The following is a 13,051-nucleotide window of genomic DNA, read 5'->3' as shown; positions in this document are numbered from 1 at the left end:
AAGGAAAGAAAGAAGAATAAATAATTCATGTGGGCTTGGTTATGATTCTCGTACTGGTAGCCACCTCATTCCACGAAGACATAAGCAGTGACTCACATCAAAACACAAAGGCTAGGATAGGGTATCGCAGCATGGAATGGAATAGGATAGGGCAAGAAGGGATATATGGGATGACGGTGTAGTCTAGCGACAAATGACTACTGTCACTGAGAAGCTTAGGTGGACAGAATGTGATGTTATAGCGCCTCAACCCAAAAGGAAAATCTTGGGCTGTATGGTTAGGTCAACTTAGCTTTCAACTTCGGTAGGAGCAGATGTCAGCAATAGTTGTGAGAACAAAAGTTGCATGGAACAACATGTGGGTATTTATTGATTGGGATGTGTTGCTTTACTGTAGAAAAACTGGGCTGCTACATCAGTTGGTGGAGAGTCATAACAGGGAGTTAAAGACTGTACAGGAGTAACAACAACCTTTTTGCCTGCTAAGTCATTTCCCAACAAGAAAGTAGAACCCAATATTGGCTCCACTCCCACTTATGCATAGTCAAAAAAAAAAAAAAAAAGTGGGTCCTTACAAAGACTCTGCACTATAGGCTACGCAAAAGCTTTTCACCACAAACAGCAGATGTCTCTGGAACATTGAGGACACCTGCCTGTGACCGAAAGCCTCATTGTAATGATATACTTTACAGACTTTTCACCACCTATCAAAAGCTGACTCTTATTGCTTTGTACAATCTACATATGTCTGTCCTGGCGTCATGCTATCCGTCATGAATTGCTGTCTATAGGCAGCCATAGTCTGAACAGTCAAGAGGCTTATTGGGGGTGTGTTTTTTCAGGTACCAGCGAGACACAAAGTACGATCTAGGAAGTCTGGTTTGAGTAACAGATCTCTGAGTTTGAAGGCTTATCTGATGCTGAAACACTGCACAGTGGTTTATACTATTCAACAACTCTGTGAAGTTAACACGGCACCAACTATTTTATCTTTAGTCGTGACAATTGCGGTATATACAGTAAAATATAGCGTTCACATTACAAAGTGATCTGCCAGGAATGTGCACTTGCACTTATTTCACTGGCCAGCGCAGCACCTAGCTGGTCTTAAGTTGAAGTTTGTTCCCATTGCAGATAGTGTTTCCCTCCTGTTAGGGGGGATAAGGTTCGGTTCAGGTTAAGGTAATGGGAAACATATCACTGGGGAAAACAGACTTCGACTCAACACTGGAGTATGTTACGTTACGTTACCCTCAGCGTTGGCATCCTCTCTTTGCAACCAAACTGAGCTCATTAAAATGAATGAGCAGGCTGTGTTTTTTCACACCAGGCTAATGTTAGTCTGAATATGGCCACTAGTCCATGGTTAATGTTCATAAACCAGGAGTAGGTCCAAACCTAGTATATGGCAGCTCTTTATCTGTTTCCTTCTCTCCTTCTCTCTGTGCTCACGTATGCAGTATTTTAACACAGCAAATTCCCAATAAAGCTGCTCTCAATTACACGTTTTTCTGTTTCTGTTGTCAGACAAGTATGAATAGTGACTTAAATGAGGCCCATTAAGACTACATGTTAACCAACAGTCACTTCCAAGCCATTTCCAAGCTGCTGCTCTGCACTGCTAAGATCCTAAATTTATAGCTGTGACGTTGTCTGACCAAGTCACCACACACATAAGTTAAAAACAATGGTTGTGTTATGATTTCAGTTCCATTTACTTGTAAAATGATCACTCAGAGAGAAAGTTAGAAGCTCATTCACGTCTATTCAGCTCCCGTGCAGGCAACTGAATGAGAAGCATAGAGGGGTGTGCCTGTGGAGGGAAAGCCCGACCTTGCGGTTGCAGGGAAACACTGGCGACTCTCTTCTCAAGTACCTAAGGTCCATCCGGAAAGTGGCTACATTTGTCTTTAGTTGCTTCTGTGAAGAAAAGTCACTAAAGGGGTGTGAAAAGTTGGTAAATGTAATGACAGTAAGACAGTAAGTTGGCAACACTGCCTGGTGACGCAATGGAAACTGTTTGCCCCAGTTAATTTTGAAAGAGCAGCAGCCAGTGCGTAAACTCCATAATTTGGGTACCTGACCAATGGTGTAACTTTATCACTCACTCACTCATGGACATGCGGTCCAGCCAAAAAGTTCATGTTATGTGATGAGCGATGATTCATTAGGATACATATAGGTGAGAGTTAACATTTCCCAAAATCCTGCAACAATTTCTTCCATCCAAAACAAAAAGAGGGTGGGGGGGGCTGTAGAATCTATCATCTCTCTTATTTAGATTTCTACAACTCATTTTACTTTAAACAACCCAATTGTCATTTGGTCGCATATAATACTAGGTGTTGGTACTTCTCATCAGTGCTTTATTCTTTTGACATTAAATGGTAAACGTTTTGTAGTGCTGTTTGCGCAGTTTTACTTCCTTTCTGAAATTACAGCAGTGCTTTCAGTCTCACTAAAGGTAGGTGCAAATGACCACAATAAAGAGCAAATGCAAACAAAGCTATCTTCCTTCCGCCCTCGATTCTCATGTAAGGCTGCTCATTTTTTTCTGTGGTACCAGTAATAAACCAGCGTGGGTAGTGGTTCTTCTGATTCTACAGAAGAACCTGTGTACTTTGCCACACCCTGCCTACCTCCTCTCAACCACTTCCAACCTCACTGTTGAAGGTGTAAAATATGGTCCCAGGTAGTTCTCTGAGTAGTTGTTTACATTTTGTTTGAAGCCATATGTGGTGCATTTGTGTTAGGATAAGATTGATTGATTTGTTGAGTGCTATAGATCATCTGAGTGAACTGTTGCTTTGTGGGTGTGGATCTGCTCTACCCTCAGGGCAGAAGACTTGTCTCCTTTTTCGTTTGATAACACTTGAAAATATATTTGAGTTGCTTGAATGGAAATGAGTGGAAGTGAGTGGTTATCCGTGTGAGTGCCTGCAGCAAGCTGTAAATCGTTTGTCTGATTGTAAATGTGTTTGTGCACATGCATGTGGATACATTTGTCTTCTTGTGTGCACACATACATGCACGTGCCTACACTCTCATAAGGTTTGATGTATATAGATCAATGCATGTGTGTATGTTTGCGTGCATGCAGGTTTTCACAGGGCAGATGCGAGTACGTTCCCTGTGTGTGTATGTATTTACACGAGCACAAAGCGTCCTCAGTGGATCCCAGCCAATCACTTTGCCTCTGTGTATCGGCACACCTGCTCACTGTGTTATAAATAGACAGTGCATACACAAATTCCCTCGTGTCACACAGCTCATGTTCAAAAACTTCTGTTTTGACAGAAGGGAGAAGAACCACTAAGGTAGCTGATAACAGTGGTAGCCTGCCATTACAGACTCCTGACTGTGATGTGTGTATCAGACTTAATAAAAGTTGAGGTGTAATCTGATCAGTTCACCATGGTTAGCTTCAGTTGTGTTAGTTTTAGATTCTTTTAGTCGTCATCTCATTTTGAAATACAACAATTTCCCCAATAGGAACTAATACCACTTCTCGGGAAATGGTTTATTATAGTTTTGATTTGATCTTAAATTACTTCTCTAAAATAATTCAAATTCTCGCACAGAGAAACATGAAAGGTTTCTCAGTTATAAGTATTATAAGTTGTGCTTATTGACACAAGATAGTTCGAATTCAAACAGTTGCTATGAAAATCTGACATTTCAATCCTTTTTTTTCTCATGAAACTAGCATCCCTCTGTGGTAACAACATGAACTGCAACTTTTGAGAAGTCCCAGAGCATGTACAGTATATGTAATTTATGGAATAGGTAGATGGAGGGTTTACATGTAGTACTGGATGAGTAGCAGTGGAACGTGAACAAACCCTGTCTTTATTAAACCAATGTATACCTCTTTATGTGCAGAATATCATATATTAATGTTGTAGCTGGATTGGGCAGAGCTCATTTAACAAAAATTATACACTATCATGTAGTTTTATATATAAAACGTATTGTATTTTATAAGATGAGTGTATGTTTTGTATGTAAAGCCTTAATCTGCAGTAATGCAACTACAGATGTCAAATAAATGTGGTGAATTAAAAAGCAAAATATTTCCTCCTGAAATGTAGTGAAGTAGAAGTAGAAAGTAGCATAAAATGGAAATATCCAAGTACAGGTACTTAAATACAGGTATAATTGTACTTCAATACAGTAATTATTATACATTTTTATGTGGAACATGCATTGTGCTATGTTCTCTTGACATGCTCTGGATAAAAAGTGCCCTGAGATAACTGTTTGGATTTGGCGCAAGATAAATAAAACTAAATTGAATTGAATTGAATAGTGTACTTCCGTAAATGTATTTAATTACTTTAACCATCAAGTAGTATGTAGTTTGTGCTAATACTATTTTAGGTAGCACAAATCTGACATTACATTATATTAACAAATATATCCTGTCACTTTAAAATCTTGTAATTACATTTTTGTAGAATTTCAGGTTTGGATCATCTTAAAATTGCATGACTGTTAATCTAAAAGCGAGGCTGGTATTTGGTTGGAAAGCCAGTCACCTAATGCAGTAACGTTGTGATTGTGAAGACTGCTAGTGGGGGAAATGAAAAAAGATAAGATTTTATACTTTATATTTAATACGGGGTGTTGTTTACCTTGCAATCATCAGTAGTAGTGGAAAGTAACTAAGTACATTTAATCAATTAGGTCACTTAAGTAAATTTTTGTGGTCCTAGTACCTTACTTAAGTACTTCTGTTTTATGCTGCTTTATACTTCTATTCCAATACATTTCAAGAGAAATACACTTTTTACTCTGCTGCAGTTGCTGTTTACTAAGCAGTATAAGATTTTTCATACAAAACACATGATCTTCTTCTAAAATATGATGCATTGCTCCCAAGTCTTATTTTCTTTTTTTTTATTCAAAATGTAGTTAATAGTAAAATGTAAATTATATTATAATATTGAAATAAAATATTCCAACTTGGTTTCAATACATATTCCATTTCTTATAATTAAAGTGCAGCAGATGCTTAGATAATATGAGTACGTTTTGCAGTGCGATATTGCTGCTTTTTACTTCAGCAAAGGATTCGAGTATTTTTCCCACCACTGTTCATCAATAACATTAGGCCATCAATAACCTTTATTTGTTATTGGTCACCTAGTTACCATTTTATTTGCAATTCATCAATGATAGCAGTAAAGTTCTGGTGACATATACACATAGCTATTTTAACTGTCAGTGGAGTTGTATATAAAACAGTGTCAGACTGCAAAAGCAAACACTACCCACAGTGTACTTGAATCTTAGACACACATATGTACAGGCACAAACACTGATAGCACTACAATACGGAAAGCAAAACTTCAATTCAATTCAATTCAATTTTATTTATATGGCGCCAAATCATAACAGAGGTTATCCCAGGGCACTTTTCATATAGAGCCGATCTAGACCGTCCTCTTTATAACTGTACTAGTTATAGACTTTAACTTGTGCTATAAAAAAACCAAATACATGGCAAATTGAATATACTGTGTAATGTTTCTCTTTATGTCAAATAAAAAGGAAGTACATGTAGATTGGCCTTGTGACAAAAGTCTTAAACTGAAAAAGGCAGGATGATAGGACCTAGAATTCAAGGTGAAACATTAAGCTTTGCAGTCATATATATTTTCAGGGCAGCTCTTATATCATTCACTGCATAAAAGTTAAGACTTCCTCATTTGTGTTCATGTAAAACTCAAAAGTCTCACTGTGCCTCATGGAGCTTGATTAGAAAATGTTGGTTTTGTTGAGAGGGTTGGTGTATTAAAATGCCTTAAGTAAAATTTCTTAATATGCAGCTGAAGTCAAGGTACACACACACACAGCTCATAGTATGAATAACAATGAAAAATAATGATTTTACTGATCAGGGAGTGAAGCTCAGTTACGATCAGTGTACTGCAAAAAGATCAGTCCCCGTGTGATCAGCAGAGACGATTAAAACTTTGACTTTTTGGCACTTGTGTTTGTGCCAATGAAGCAAACATGGCTGCTTTGATAGAGTTCCATTTTTACGGTAAAAGCAGGAACTGTGTATTCTGAAGGTTCGCTAAGGCTATTATTGATCCAGCAAATTTACAGATAAGAAACTGTGCTTCTTGTGACAAACTTGTTCATCATGTTTAAAAGCATCGTTCAGCATTTATCACTCAAAATTCACTTGCAGCACTGACAGAGAGTTGAGCAGTTCTATATGACACAGGGAGTCTTGTGTTCGCCTCTGAAGAGGATTATCATTCCGTTGCAATTTCTACTGTATTTCTAAGCGCTGTAAGCCCTATCATCAATCGTGACAGTTGTTAAACCACTGGGTATTTACTCCGAAGTAGCTGTTGTGAGTATGAATGGATATGAATGAAGAAGTAAAAGAGGAAGGGCATTCCAAACACGGCTACAGTAAGATAATTGAAACAAACCGGGGAAAAGAGCAGGGGAAAGATACAAGAAGATGGCATGGCAGAGTGGCAAAGAGAAGGCCAACATGTAGCTTTTTGGACATTATTTTAAACACTATGTGATATACAAAGAAAGTCTGGAAGGAAAACATTGCAGACGGCATAATAACTGCAACATGTATTTTTCAGCAAGACGACGGCCCCCGAACATAAGTCACATAGGAATGGCTTCAGTATTGCTGCTCACTCTTGGTCCCCGTGCAATGTGACAGAGGGTGAGCAGTTTTGCTGAGAAGAATGAGGAAAATGTGCCGAGGCCAGATGTGTAATGTTGATACAGATATATGCACATAGACCAATATGCAATATATACTTATGAATACTTGAATACTTATGTAATCAGTTATTTTGTGTTTAATGTTTCTAATGAATTGGATTAATTAGTAGAGATTTGTTTTCCCTGTGACATTAGAGTCTTTTCTAATTTGAGTGCCAAAAAAAGTCCTAATGGGTATTTATGAAAATTCAATGAAGAAACAGTCCATTACATGTGGCGTACTTTTTATGCGCCATCAGATCAGGACCACCTCTGAAAACAGGTTATTCCAAGCTATGGATATTTCCACTTGGGCTTACTTGCTCTCATCAGCTTTTTGGTACTTGGACGTGGGACCAGCACCCTCAGCTAAGGCACATTGGCACTCTGCAACCTGGGAACGTCTACAGATAAACGTATCGTGTTTACATGAATGTTTTTCTAGCAACAGATGTTCAGCCGTGCAACACTTTTGTAGCAAAGTAACAAGTAACACATCTCTGTTTAAGCGTCAACAGAACAGGGTGTTGCTCAACTTGTGAGGGTGAGGCGAGAAATGTTGGTGTTAACTCTCACTCTTAATGTGTCACCTCCAAACAAACAGTGAGAAGGTTTTTTTTTTTTTTACACAGACCATATTTGTGATCATTTAAGCATAATATCCTCACTGCCAGTTTTAATTTTGAGAAACTCCCCCCATAACTTTAGCCTACCCCAGCATGTGTTGGATGTGAGAATGTGTTCTACTGTTAAAAACATGTTCACATACCAAAAAATCTGCTATCTTTATCCTCTCACTTATACCTCCCAGATACAGCAATCCAAAGTCAACTCAACTTATAAAAAGCATAGTTTGTGACCTTGCTTTGTTGATAGATAAGATAGGCCTATCTGACTATACTGTGAATACTCCAGCGATTGATAATGCACTGCCATAAAATTTGGGCTCTCATGAGAAACAGATTACAGAGAAAATTAAATTATGACGGCTAAAATTGGTGGCTTTATCGTGACTTTAGCAAAAATGCTGGATCCCATAATTTCTATAATGCAGCTATCTTCTGTATGACCCGCTCTCCCTGGTAAATGTTCTTGGCTTTCAAACTCTATCCCCAGTTTTTTAAAACAGGCTTTCTGTCAATTAGTCTAAGAGTCTGTAGCAATGGTAGCGGCTCTATCAGGCTGCACACAGCACTGCTTTGAGCTGATGATTGAAACAGGTGGTAATGCTTTTTCTTTGCTTATCTAAAATAGAAAAAAGTTTGCTTAAATGGGTAAATGTCTCCTTTGACCTCATCATTGCTGCTAGCTGACATTACTCATACATTTACATTGCAACAGAGAGATGGAAAGGAAGATGATTTTATGTTTTATATATTGGACTATGTTCCTTAGTAAAATGTCTTCCATCATTGCAGATTCCTTCTTGTGTGTTTTATTAAAAGTGTGAGTTGTGTTTTGGGAGGAGACCAGTTATTGTTGATTTGTAGAGCTTGGGAGAAGAGAGTTTTGAGTAATGACATCTGTTTCTCTTAGTGCTGCTAGTTTGGCTTTCCAATCATTGCATCAATCTCTCTTAACCAGTCTTCTTGAGCTATGTTTTCAATTATACTGCTTAATTTCTTGAGCATACAATATTAATGTGTCACTGCAAGAACCCTTTTCGTCTCATCTCTCATCTTAATAGGATGGGAAGTAGGTGAAAATGTGTGAATGTAGTTGGTTAAATATAAAACTTGTTAGAATCTAATAGACTAGGTTGGCAGTAAAGACTCCACCTCTACGACATTAATACTACAACTTTAGTGAGACTTTGAGAGCCTCAGACTAAAGCTTGCTGTCAACAGCTTGTTGTCAACAGTTAAGGTAATCCACCGGAGTCTTTTCTTCTCTCTTACCAGCAGTTTGTGTTGGGTATTGATTTCATCATCTTCATAACTGTTCAAAACTTTTGCAAAATTTTAAAGCCTTTTTCCCTCTGTTGCTTTTTATTCTTCCATCCTCCATATAGATGGCAAATTTGTGGCAACTCACGCTCCTGTGCTGGGCATGGAGTCCTCTGTGTCTGCCATCCAGTGTAAGCTTCATTGGAAAGCCACAAGAGTGTGAAAAGGCTCACTTTGTCCCTGGTTACAATCTGGGTGGAGAAGGCTTTGACATCGTCACAATGGAGCGGAAAGGTGCCTATGTCATCGACACTGAAACGTGGAAGCTTGGCAATGGCACTTGCAGGCTATACAGAAACAGCTACATGAATAAGGAAAAGCAGAAGGTCCCAGTTGCCGTGGTGGACTGGAGAACCCTCCCTAAGTGCAGTTTAACAGTCTCTAGTATAGTTTATGACTCTGTTGAATCTCTTGTCAATGACTCCACATCAGCTGTGTCCAGTGATTGGAAAATTGGCCTTAATTTAACTGTGGACCCAACCATAGTATTTGTGCCAATCTATGGAGGTTCCCACTCCAAAGAATCAACCTTTACCATGAAAAAGTCAAAAGAAGACAGGTACACCTTCTTTCGCCATTCTGTCTACTGTAACTTCTACCGGTGAGTGCACAAATATTGTCTTTTTGTCCCTAACTCTGATTGTATTTGTTCAATTCTAAGTAATGGTTACCTTTAATTTTAAAGTGTTGTATAAACTATAGTAACACTATTCATCATTACGAGTGTGCAGGCAAGCACAGAAAATGAAGAGGACAACAATTTTGCTTTAATTGACATTTGATTGAAATGACTCTGCAATGGACCTAACTTTAGTATATGATCCTTTTGCTTCACAGCTACAGACTGGCAGGAAATCCTCCACTGAGTCACGAATTTGAATCAGCCATCAACTCCCTTCCTTCCTATTCAAGTAAAGCCAAGCCATTATATCACAATCTGATCGACACCTATGGTACACATTACATCGTGCAAGTGTTTCTGGGAGGTGAAATGAAGGCACTCACTGCTGTCAGGACCTGCAGGGCAACCATGAGCGGCCTGTCAGTGACAGAAGTCAATGACTGTTTGTCAGTTGAGGCCTCAGCTGGCTTTGCACATCCTGACAGTATTAAGTCAATGATGCAACACTGTGAGGCAAAGAGGAAGAAGCTCTCTATCCCAAGTTTCAGTAGTGCATTTAATGAGCGTAACACAAAGGTCATCGGTGGAAAAATTGACGGAGCTGATATCCTCTTTCAAGGGCAGTCAAATACTTTTGTCTATAATAAATGGCTTAACTCGCTGAAAAACACACCTGATGTGGTCCGATACAACATAAAGCCCCTGCACACCATACTGCCAATTGGTCATCCTGCCAGGGCTGGACTGAAACAAGAGGTGGAGAAGTACATCAAGAAAAATGCAGTGTTGAAGAAATGTTCAGAAACCTGTAAGATTGGGCAGAGGTCCAGCAAAAGGGATCCTTGTGCTTGTGTCTGCAACAGTAATCAGAATATCAAGTCAAACTGCTGTCCTGCTGGGAAAGGTCTTGCCACCTTAAAGGTATTAAGACTTTATGCAGAGGGTCTGTATGGTGATAGGTGTACGCAGACAGATGGTTCAGTGGAGGTTAGATATGGTGACCAGGTAAAGCTCACTGCCATTATAGCAAACAATGACAATCCTAAATGGTCAGAAACCTTTGAATTTGGTCCCATCAAAATTGACAAGAAAAACAAACTTAAGTTCACTGTTTATGATGAGGACAGTTACTGGAACAGTGATCTCCTTGGCAAGTGCTCATTTGATCTGCGTAGAGGAAATGTGACAGACAGCTGCATGTTAAATCATGGTACCTTCTTTTTCTCCTACATAGTAGAATGCGCACCAAGTCTTGGTGGTCAGCAATGTCAAGAGTACATACCAAACCCCATGAGCCCCTCTCTGGGCAAGGACTTCTGCACCAGAGATGGGGTTCTTGTTGGAGAGTCAGGGGAGGATCATGCTCAATCACTCAGTCAGTCGGGTGGCGGTCAGCGGCTGATGTGAGATGATGAATGACATTAAGATTTGATTTCACAATGACTATTTTGCAGAATCTGTTGCTAGTATCTGTTTTGCTATTAAATTGTTACTCTTCATTCTTCTTTGACTTATGTATGCAAAAATAATTTCACATCTTCGTAATTACTCAAAGTTTTTATGCTTCTTTCTTGTAAAATCTGCCAGTAAACATCAACAAAGACAACACTGGTGTTTGTGTGATTTTATGTTTTGAAACATAATTTGTACTTCTCTAGTTTACATATAAGTCTCAAATATACTGATAATTGCAAAAGTAGCAACACATTGTGCCAAAACAATTTAAAGTTACTGCTAGCCTACAGTTTCCAGTGACCTGCCCAAAAGTTGTGCAAAAAATGATTTCATGGGGTCATATACTGTATGGATTTTCATTCTGCCACCTTTATTTTAGTTGAGAAAGAAGTGACTGAAACCGATGCTGATCAGGAAAGTTAGAAACTTGTGTTTTAAGGAGAATCAAAAAATAGAAGGGTGACAAAGGCGGTAAGGTAAAGGTACAATCAATTAAAATAAAATAAAATGAAATAAAATAAAATAAAAATACCCATTTATACAAAAATAGATTTGCGCGTGTTTTTAACCACCTCCATGTCTTTGTTACACAACGTTTATACGTATTCCAAAACCCCTTTTTGTCTCTTATCTTAATATTGTATGAAATAAGTTAAAAGAATGTGTGAACATTGTTGGTTAAATGTAAAACTTGTTTGAATCTAACAGATTATATTCACAGACAACACTCCTCCTCCAGGACATCATACTACACATATGTGTGTATGGTACTGTGTATTTCTTTTATCTAATAAGTGTAGCTTCCTGGGACAGCAGTTATGCTTTAAACTAAAGAAGTTTAAAAGAATTGTTTTGGGACATTTGCGGAATGCAAATTTGCTTCCTTGCTGATAGTTAGAAGAGAAGATTGATACCCCTCTCATGTCTGTACAGTAAATATCTCTGCAAAGATAACAAAATCTGCTACATAATCCAGAACCTCTGCAGCTCACTAATTAACACAAATTCATCGTGTTTGTTGGAAAAAAGGTGAAAAAAATAACCAATTAAAGGCACTCAAGTGGTTGGTTAAAAAATTAAAAGCCAGTAAAGACTAATTATACCCCATGCATATATTCCATTCCATATTCACTTGGAAATAAAGTCACATTACAGAAGATAAAGACTTCTGATTTTTAACCTCTGTTTCACTGTCACTCCAAACATAGTCCTGGTCAATAGTTAACCCACCATTCTAAATACGTTATATATTACAATAAGCTAGAGGTAACCATACTAAAAGTTATTATTTGTAATATATATATAGATATATATTAATTATTAACTGGCTCTGGTGAAGTGGACTTAACCATGTGTTAAACTGGCGATAAAGGTGATGAACACTGCTCATTTTATGAATGTAGGTGGCTACGGTTTAATATTATCATACACTGATACATTCCAAGGTGTCCTGGTGTAAAAAAAAAATGGATGGACACAGAAAAGGAAATGTGAGTCCAGATAGATAGATAAATAGATAGATAGATAGATAGATAGATAGATAGATAGATAGATAAATAGATAGATAGATAGATACACACACATACATACATACATATATATATATATATATATATATATATATATATATATATATGCTTGTATGCATAATAAGGGAAAGCAGAAGGAGTGACAACAAAGTACTGAGATCCACCCCTTTATCTTCACTTTCCTCTCGCCTGTTATCAAACAATGACCCGTTTACTAGTGCCCATTATTCAGAGTTACCCCCTCCTCCAATACAGGTCATCTTAGTTCTTCAACTTGACAATCTCCTGCTGGCCTGGCTTATCCACACCCCATTCCTTTCTCCTTCCCTTACTCCTAGAAGAAAAGAGACAGAGACAAGGGGATTTGCCTCACGGTAGGTAGCTGTTTCATGTGAGACATATGAGAAAGGAGAGAAGAAAGGACAGAGGTTTTTTGGTGAGGCTTGGCAAAGAGAGCTAGGAGCCCACTTGAGGAGCAGTGGGTCTTAGAGCTGGATGATTTGTTTGGAGAAGCCCTCTGCAGCCAAAAGGAGGATTAGCGGCACACAGGTTCCCATGGAACCCAGGCGAGGCGGAGAGGGCTTTTGGAGGTTACCAAACCGCGGCATGACTACACATACATGTACAAAAATATGTACACAGAATGATTAAACATGAACATGTACACACAAGAATATGCACCTGTCCTCGAAGTACATTCTCATGGGTACCAGCACATTAAGACTACGGTAGGTGGTTCTAGCTTTGGCTGGTTT

At 38.4% G+C, this 13,051-nt stretch overlaps 1 protein-coding gene across 1 annotated transcript; it reads left to right on the top strand.

Annotated features, from left to right (window-relative positions):
• Nucleotides 1-8,569: 8,569 nt before the first annotated feature.
• Nucleotides 8,570-10,741, top strand: LOC120800541 (perforin-1-like). Its single transcript, XM_040146720.1, has 3 exons — nucleotides 8,570-8,610; nucleotides 8,756-9,291; nucleotides 9,528-10,741. Exons 2-3 carry the CDS (start codon nucleotides 8,756-8,758, stop codon nucleotides 10,717-10,719), a joined length of 1,728 nt encoding a protein of 575 aa, XP_040002654.1. The 5' UTR covers nucleotides 8,570-8,610; the 3' UTR covers nucleotides 10,720-10,741.
• Nucleotides 10,742-13,051: the final 2,310 nt, after the last annotated feature.

Source organism: Xiphias gladius, chromosome 15 (genome assembly GCF_016859285.1).
Source record: "Xiphias gladius isolate SHS-SW01 ecotype Sanya breed wild chromosome 15, ASM1685928v1, whole genome shotgun sequence".
In the NCBI taxonomy this organism is placed as follows: domain Eukaryota; kingdom Metazoa; phylum Chordata; class Actinopteri; order Istiophoriformes; family Xiphiidae; genus Xiphias; species Xiphias gladius.
This window is presented reverse-complemented; position numbering and strand designations above follow the sequence as displayed.

Excerpts from the sequence above, each read along its gene's own strand:
- LOC120800541 (XM_040146720.1), top strand. The coding sequence starts at position 8,756 with ATGGCAAATTTGTGGCAACTCACGCTCCTGTGCTGGGCATGGAGTCCT. Across the intron at positions 9,292-9,527 it reads GTCTACTGTAACTTCTACCG|CTACAGACTGGCAGGAAATC; the intron begins GTGAGTGCACAA and ends TTTGCTTCACAG.